This window comes from Chaetodon auriga, chromosome 14, assembly GCF_051107435.1.
Source record: "Chaetodon auriga isolate fChaAug3 chromosome 14, fChaAug3.hap1, whole genome shotgun sequence".
NCBI classification, from domain to species: Eukaryota; Metazoa; Chordata; class Actinopteri; order Chaetodontiformes; family Chaetodontidae; genus Chaetodon; species Chaetodon auriga.
The window spans coordinates 24,702,629-24,711,861 of NC_135087.1; the positions used below are offsets into that span (position 1 = coordinate 24,702,629).

At 40.0% G+C, this 9,233-nt stretch overlaps 1 protein-coding gene across 3 annotated transcripts in view; it reads right to left on the reverse strand.

The window, feature by feature from the left end:
• The window catches only part of ccdc88c (coiled-coil domain containing 88C), a 54,824-nt gene extending 51,234 nt beyond the window's left edge, over positions 1 to 3,590 (reverse strand). For all 3 annotated transcript variants that reach the window (XM_076748779.1, XM_076748778.1, XM_076748780.1), the window contains exons 1-2: positions 2,945 to 3,590; positions 1,713 to 1,825 (exon numbers count right to left, since the gene is read on the reverse strand). In XM_076748779.1, the coding sequence (XP_076604894.1) occupies positions 1,713 to 1,825; positions 2,945 to 3,004 (173 nt within the window). In that variant the 5' untranslated portion in view covers positions 3,005 to 3,590. The remainder of the gene's footprint in view (positions 1 to 1,712; positions 1,826 to 2,944) is intronic.
• Between the last annotated feature and the right edge of the window lie 5,643 nt (positions 3,591 to 9,233).

A 9,233-nucleotide genomic window follows, 5' to 3' on the forward strand; every position in this document is an offset into this window, starting at 1 on the left:
CCCAGCTCAGAATCTATTTTTTGAAAGGTCAGAGAGAATAATAAGTTTACAGGCTGACTGATTTAACAGCCGATTGGCTCTGTGACTGACTGATTTACCAACTACCTCCTCTGTAACCCACTTTCCCATACCCCCCCCCCCCCCCCCGTCAGTTAGCCCAGCCTACATTCAGTGTGCGGAGAACAATAGAGTGTAAACCATTGTTTCTGAAAACAGTACTTAACATATGAACATGTGGTCTGATTGGGGACAGAGAACCATCTGTATGGGAGAAGATTCAGATTCCAAATAAGTAGGTATGTTTCATTCTTATCATTGTGGAGAGTATTAGTATTCCTATTATATTTTTGTGTCAACAAATTCCAGGAAAAGGCAAAAACCAACACTGAATGTATCTACTAACAAGTATGTGTATGTGTCAAACCACACTGTTACACTGGGTGACATGTTCCCTCATTACCATGAACATTCATTCATTCATTCATTCATCTTCTATACCCGCCTATCCCTTTCGGGGTTGTGGGGGGGCTGTAACCTATCCCAGCTGTCAACGGGCGAGAGGCGGGGTACACCCTGAACCAGTCACCAGCCAATTGCAGGGCAATTACCATGAACATACACACTGTATTCTATTTGGACTCAATCACAAATACACTGCTGTGTTGATGCACATAATTGCTTTCCACTACTGAAAATGCTCTTTAATTAAATTATTGAGCCTTTCTAGACTACAAGACTAAGGGTTGGGTTACGCTCTATCAGAACTAGGTCTAACAACGTGTTGTGCAATCACATCGGAAATCAAAAATGTTTATGTTAGTGTAGCATGTTAGCAAGCTAACATTAGATAATTAGCTAACCGTCAATTAGCACAAACTACAGATGAGGCTACATGGAATGCCACCTGTTTGCAGGTGTTTGGTCATTAATTAAAGAACCGGACAAATTTTGACTTGATAACAGACTGATAATATAGGATCCAATGGGCTCGGGGCAGAGTGCCACAGACAGGGTAGGGAATTTGGACAGTATTTAGAGATTGTTGATTCTGGTCAATTGTAGTTTCATGGGATTTGTTGATCGGGGTTGGAAAAAACACTTTGGACATGCTGGGAGTTCTGCATGTTTTGTTGGCATAAAAACATATTTACAAAACCTGGATACTGTCACATCGAACACATAGTTTAAGAAGTATCAGTCTTTGAATAGCCTTATCAAACAATGTTTTGCTTCCGAAATGTACATCTTGCTCTCATGTTTTATGTCAGCGTCACATCAACTTCATAACTGAGACTCATTCTCTCCATGTAGTGCCAACTTTATGATCTCTTGAATTTGAATCTGGAGATCCAGCTGCTTTATATTGAATCTGGTTGGTGCACTACAGTTGTACCTGCCCGCTACTGTGCAACATCTGAGTCACAGTACAAACTGACAGCAGCTCAGTTCTATAGGGCTTATCTAACTCGGGCTCTTACACTCTGATGTATTTCTTGATGCAGACTTCACCGGCACATCTGGCTGCGACATTTACAACTTGAAACCAGCAAGTCAGGATGTGGTCGCACAAACACACTTACACAGACACACACCGGAAACACTGGATCACTTACCACCCGGTTCAGACACACGAAAATACACACTAAAAAAACGTTTTTCACTGACTCATGCAAATAAAATGTGAAACTCTCTCTCTGTAGGATGATACTTACATGTGTGTCATGATCTTGTGAAGGAAGACACCATCCACCAGCTCCATGAACATGTTGACCCGCTCCTCTGAGCCTACATCATCACATGAACCCAAAGGACCCAGCGTCCGCACCTAGAGACAGAAAGAGAGGTCAACTAACATAAGATATAACTTTATTGTGACCTTTATTGAAGCTTTATTCATTCAGGTGGGTTTAACTGAGAGTAATGCTCTCTTCATGAGGAACACACTCACACAGTGACACAGGTGGAAGATGCACAATATAACCACAGCCTGATCTGCTGGCCACTGGGCAGCTTCATTGGAGCAGTTAGGGATTAAGGGCCTTGCAAAAGACAGGTGCTACTCTTTCAGATTCTCCACCCAGACATATCCTAAAATCTGGTTCAGAGATCATAAAGTCCACCTTCTGGTCTTAAAACCCATTTTTCAAACCTTTCAAATTCAAACAGTTAAAACAGAATGAGACACAGACAGTAGCTAGCCAGGAGAAAGTCTTTCTACTGAGTTGCTGTGTTAATTGTGTTTGTATGTGTTCAACAAAGCAAGGAAAAATTGCTGGTTGACCAGCCAGGTCCTCAGGATGAGATCACAGGGAAACAGCAAGTACCACAGCATTAATAAGATGACCTCTCTGGTGCTTGTCATAGTCTGGGCTGAGAACCCATAAAGGACAGCAGGAGGATTAAAGTGGGTCCCAAGTAAACTTTGAAGACACTGGCATCTATAACAAAGTCTACTACTGAATAAATATATGTAATCTTACATTATTTGCTAATTTTTTGCTTTCTTGTAATGTTGTGAAACATCTTGAGCTGCAAAGAAACCTGAACCGCAGCTGTAAGCAGTGAAGCAGAAGAACCAGTGACTTAGTTTCATATTTAGTATGATGTCTGAATTTGGAAAGCCCCAGAGACACCAACCAACCTCTCAATGGATCACTTAATATGAAGATTTTACACTGAAAACTCTTTCCCCTTCCACTGCAATGTATCAGCCCGAAGTAACAATCAATGGGTTAACCGTGCAATCGAGCAAACTATTGTAGAATGGCACATTCGACGAAGGACGAAGTTGGTTCTTTCTACTAGTTCGTTGTTCAGTAAGTTCTTGTAAACAAACGTACCACAATCGAGAGACACAGAAGAGAGAAAGAAAAACAGAGAGGGGGGTCATTAACTCGTGCACCATCCTCACACAACTGTGTGTGAGCGTGCTGCTCTCACTCACCCACAACACCAGCGGTGACTCCATGAAAGTGGCCAGTAACTCGGACAGAGTCACATCCATGTTTGCTCCAACGGCTTCCGAGTCCGATTATAAATCACCAATCAATCATCAACCCACCGTTCATTCAGTCGTTATCACCGGTAGGCTCGCGGTGGGTCTCCACACAGCACAGAACAAAGCCCCCGCTAAGCATCGATCTCCCACTGCACGAGCACTCTACTATTGTCTCGCGCTGTCCCGTTTCCCTAAACACTTTTGAAATAAAAAGCAGGTTCAATTTGAACAAAAGCTATTCAAAATACTTCCACAGACGACCATATGCACATCGGAGTCATTTCCGTTAGTTCAGTGGGTAAATATCCAGTTTGTTTTCTAGTTGAAGGTACAACACTTAATCCAAACTTCGCAGGACAGTTGTTCGCGTTGCCAAGGATACACGCCTCGGATCGTAAAGCGACGAAACCGCCGTGAAAGATGAAAAGAAAAGTAAAAATGAGTTGAGAAACGTCAACGCGCAAAAAAAAACAACACGACAGAGGAAAAAAGAAAACGTTTAATGAGTGGCATCCGTTGTTCGCTATGATTCTCTACCTCTCCCTTGTCTTTCTCTCCATCAACCTGACAGTGAGGTGGGAGAGGACTGACTGACAGGAGTACCGACCGTTCCTCGGCCGCAAGAAACATGGTTCCCGCCCATTCCGATGAATTAACCAATTACAGTGCAGTAATTTGGGGCCTTTTTAGTCTCTGAGTCTGACGTCACCCCCCACTCGAAGAACCCAAAGAGTTAAGGCGGAACAAGATATGGACCTGTGAGCATGCTCAAAAAATAAGTTTCCAGACTAGAAAATGTACTTTGTTGGTATACTTAAATTTGTGGGTTTTTCTTCGTTAAGTAATGTAGTTAGTTAGTTCTAGGTAATTAAGACATGTTAGAATAAATGGACTTATAAGGTTATAAGGCTGGCTTTTTTCTTTTTCTTTTTTACATAACCTATGTTCAACCGATTTTTTAAAATCAGATTACAAAAGATAACTACAAGAAATCACAGTGATATTAGTGCCAGAGCTTTGATGATATATTGAATGATAATTCACATGATCTCGATATACTGCCATTAATTACTAATTACTAATAACTAATTAGAGGTTTCTCAACTTTTTTTTTGTACAATTACAAGTACAGTTAATCATTTGGCAGATGCTTTTATCCAAAGCGACATACATATGGATTCACACACCGATGGCACAACATCGGGGGCAGTTTTGTGGTTCAGTATCTTGCCCAAGGACATTCTCCATGGGGGGTATTGCTCCTTGTGGTGTTCATGCTTTTTATCTGATAGCCAAGCATATCAAGAATCACTGTTGCTGTGGTGTACATCAGCTGATTGGTAAGTTGGAAAAAGTTTGGAATTACCCGAGAGTTATAGCAACCCAACAAGTATTTCATAATCATAATCTAAACATATGATCATAGTTAAAATTTCATTGGGAAGAGGAGAGAAATCAAGAAAAAAATACATGAAAAGAGAGATAGTGTAACGGATGGGAAACAGGTGTGCAGATGAGCAAGAGTGCAGGTGAGCAGGGAGGCGTGGCTGAGAAGTAGCAGGTAAAAACTGGCCTGGATGTCACAGATAGATAGGTATGATAATACAATTCATTATACAACATACACAGAAGTAAGGGGTAAAGTGCTTCCTGTCTGGGTAGTTTCTGGCTGTTCTTCACACAGGTTGAAAAGGAAACAGAGATCATTTCAGATCAATAGGACACAAAGGCCAAATGCAAAGTAGTAGTAACTGATAACATTAAAATGACGCAACTAGTGGCTGTGGCTCAAGAGGTACGGTGCTCGTCCACCCATCAGAGGGTTGGTGGTTCTATCCTTGGCAAGATACTCAACCCCAAATTGCTCCTGATGCTGTGCCAACAGTGTGTGAGTGTGTGTGTGAATGGTTATTGTTTGTAATGAGCAGTCCTTGCCATCAGTATATGAAAGGGTGAATGCTGGCTCATGTTATGAAGCCGTTATATAAATACAGTCCATTTTTCAAAAAAGCAAGTCGTATTTGACTAGATGTTGGTATTTATTTATTTTGAAGGCAACTGGGCAGCTTGTGGGCGGCACGGTGGCGCAGCAGGTAGTGCGCGTGCCTCACAGCAAGGAGGTCGCTGGTTTGATCCCTGGGTCGGGCAGGGCCTTTCTGTGTGAACTTTGCATGTTCTTCTCGTGCATGCGTGGGTTCTCTCCGGGCACTCCGGCTTCCTCCCACAGACCAAAAACATGCTCATTAGGTTAATTGGTGACTCTAAATTGTCCATAGGTGTGAGTGTGAGTGGTTGTTTGTCTGTCTATGTTGCCCCAGGGTGTACCCCGCCTCTTGCCCATTGCCAGCTGGGATAGGCTCCAGCCCCCCTCCATCCCCGAAAGGGATACGCAGGTATAGAAGATGAATGAATGGTTAGCTTGTTAAGTAAAACATTTTGTGAACATTTCTCTGGCCTGGACCAAGTTTATTGTGCTTTACAAAGAAGTTAAATATGATAGTGAAGTGACTGCATCACAAGTGGAGGAGTAAAGGGTGGTGTGCAGATTAAACTGGTAGAAATTTGTTTTGAAATTAATTTCTTGGAAGACTCTGCGCTTTGGATTTTGCATGATCAGACAGGGACAGAACCAGACCAAACATTTAGCTGAGACAAAAGATGCAAAATGAAAGGAACACTACATAAAGGTCTGTTTATTTTTGAGCAAGAAAAGTAAAATATTTCTAGAAATGGAGCTGCTTTGTTGAAGCAGTGGATCAATGAGAGCATAGCATGACAGTGGACATTGTTCCACCTTAAAGATCTCACGTGAACAATCCAGAGAATAAGGCCACCTTGTGGTGTCTTTGTGTTATTATATCTCCTACCAGAAAGCCATCCCTCATTGAATAACGTCCAGGGAATTACCAAGCCAGCAGGAAAAAATAAATAAAAAAATAAAAAAATAGTACTTCTAATGGAAGTTAAAACTAATAGTATGAATGGTTTTTATTTATCAACTTTTTTCATAACTATTTCTGACTTAACACTGACTTAACAATTGCAATGGTATTAAAAATAACATTAAGAAAAACATTTGTAGCTGTGGTAATAGTAATACGTAACATTCAACCTGTAACATCTTTATTTGACTATATTGTTGAGCATTTCTTCTACTAGATTTCTACTCAATGAAGATGAGTTTCTGGGCTGCAAACAATTGAGGGGATATAAAGGTCATATGCCAAATTAATAAAGCGCAACCTGCACATGCAACATACAACATACATGTAGCTAATAATAATGAGCTGATTAGCTGCAAGCTATTGTACCATGGCCCTGCTGAATGAACAGTTATAGGGGAAAAAAAGGCGTGTTCACTCCATCATCATGCTACAGATGGATTTCCTGTTTCTGTTGGAGGTTCAGGTCTCCAACCAAGTGATCCAGTTTGGGAAGAGCTACATGTATCATGGGACTGTTGGAGCTGATGTCCACAGACTGTTTATGCAAAGGGCCATTCTTGTCTTGTATGATTCAAAAGTTTTAATAGGACTTTTCCATCTGTGTTGACGAAATCTTGCGAATGACGAACTTCAACTCACATTGGGCTGAAATTAAGGATTTATAATGGAAATTTATTCTTGTCCTCTGGAACAGTATGTGTGACAAAATATTTCAACTCAAATTCTCACTGTTGCATTCTAGCTTTTTCAGAGCTTTCAACCACATCTCATGATCTTCAGCAGCATATGGAACAGATTTTAGGTGTCATTGTGTAAATATATCATATACTTATATATTATACTATATGTGCAATATGCTATATATACACTTTTGCCCACAAAGTTGGAATATTTTTGTTTTCAGACACAGTCCTCTGTTTATTCCTATTTAAATGCATCAGTAATCACTTTTGACCAGGTGCAATGGTTATTTTATGTGTCCCAATTACCCAGGTGAAATGAATTCATGCATAACATTTGTTTGGAGCTATAAAAGACAAGACATTTGCTGTGTTGTCCATTTCCTACCTAAAGCCTGTGCTTGTGACAGTATGCCACAACATCTTAATGCACTGATCTGTGTCAGGTGTGGCCATACTCGATATTAGTGACTGTGTGACTTTTGAAAGAGTAATATTGGACATTCATATGCATGAAATCTTCTTGAATATGTGTTTCCTGTTAAACTGACCAAAGCTGAAGAATTTAAACAAAGCCTTAATTCTATTGTTTCAGTACAGTTTGTAAAGGTTAATTGTGATTTCATTTTCATTGTGATTTGTTTGGAAGGGATTGATTAATAAAGTTTTGAGAAGATATACACTTTATCTGTCAAAAATGAATACATTGTCACAATCATTTCATGGAAAGAGGTAAAAAAAAAATATTTGATTCCAACTTTATGAGCAACAGTATATTATACTATTTCATTGTCAGTCAAATGTCTATTATTATAGCTGTCATTGTTACTGTCATTGCTGTGCATCCCCCTCTCTTTCTCTCTCTCTGTGCCTCCCCCTCTCTCGACCCCTCTATCCTTAAAACCAACTTTGCAATTCAGATGGCTGCCCACCGGGACCCTGGTTCTGCCTGAGGTATCGGCTTGTTAAAAGAAAGTTGCTGCCAAGTGCTTGCTCATGGGGGAATTGTTGGGCCTCTGTCAATTAAGAGGATGGTCCTGACCTGCTCTGTATGGAAAGTGTCCTGAGACAACTTCTGTTGTGATCTGGCACTGTATAAATGAAACTGAATTGAAATAGAATTGAATAAGATGATCCCCAGAGTGAAATTCATAAGCTACCCAGCAGTATATATTGTTTAAAAAGAGCTCCACCTTTACCAGCTGCAACAATGTAGTATTATCAATACATCAATAATTATAATTCAATAATATAATAACATGAACAACAAGTGAATACCATTTCATGCCAACAGCTGCTCAAGACAAGAAAGAACTTTGGTCAATAGTGCAAAATAAACAAGGCAACAAAATATTTTATTCTATGATATATCCAGGGAGAGGGTCTTCATAGAAACTCATTTGACTTCCTACAGGAAGAGACAGGTGGCAGAAAGCAGGCCAGGAAAGGTACACAAATGTTCGAAATAGCCATTACATTCTTCCACGACGGTAGGAAGAAAAGAAGATGTGGACACCAGGCTCTGAGCGCTCAGAAACTACACTGGATGGTCACTACTCAAAACATCTCCAGACACACACATACTGAAATTCATACAATGAAAGCAAAAACATTCAAACTCAAGACCAAAAGTAGTGCTGCATTGATTTTTTTTGATGAGAGCATTGTATTGCCTTAAACAGACCATGTCATAGTCCAAACACAAACTCTTTGAGTCACTCCCCTCTGGCAGGAGGCACAAGAACAGTTTTTTCCCGTCTGCTGTCAGCCTTACCAACAAGGCCCGGAACCCCCCTGACACTCTTCACACTCCACCTCTGCCTCATCTTGCCACATTGACACACACAACTCTATGCGTTTACATTAACGCTCAGTTTGGACTTTTTTCTGGAAAAAAACAAACAAACAAACAAACAAAAAACAGACTTGTGTATATATATTTATATAGTTATATTTTGTACTTTCGTTTTTAGTAGATGTGTCTGCACCAACTTCACCACAACAAATTCCTCGTATGTGTAAAATCATACCTGGCAATAAAGCAATTTCTGATTTCTGACATTGGCATAATTTCTGCTATTTTGTCTCTGTGTTCCAGAACAGAATCTGCACTTAAATAATGACTATGATATTAAAGTGCAAACGTTATGTTAATAATTGTGCTTTTGTGTTGGTGAAAGTAACTAAGTTTTCACAACTCTCTTATTCAACTGCGTGGATGTGACCGAGCTTGATCAGTCACATGTTTTGGTCTGGCTGTATTCATAGGTTGTAAGATGACCTCTATGCCTGTTCCATTCGCTGATGAAAACCATGAGATGCAGTTGACAGCACCAGAAAAGCTTTGACATGGGATTATTTATGTCACATGTACTTGACACACATTTAAAAAAGAAAGAGCCATCAAGTAAAACTAATTCTGTTTCTCATATGTGGAGAAAGTCATGCCAAATTCTATTCAACTTTTACAAGTTTTTATGCCTGGCAATCATTTATTTGAGTTAAGATGCTGGTCTAACTTGAGGTTATTTTCTAAGCCAGGTCTGCTTTGGAAAAAAAAAAAAACTGTATTGGAAGGAAAAAAAAACAGCAACAAAAATCAGCCAGTAA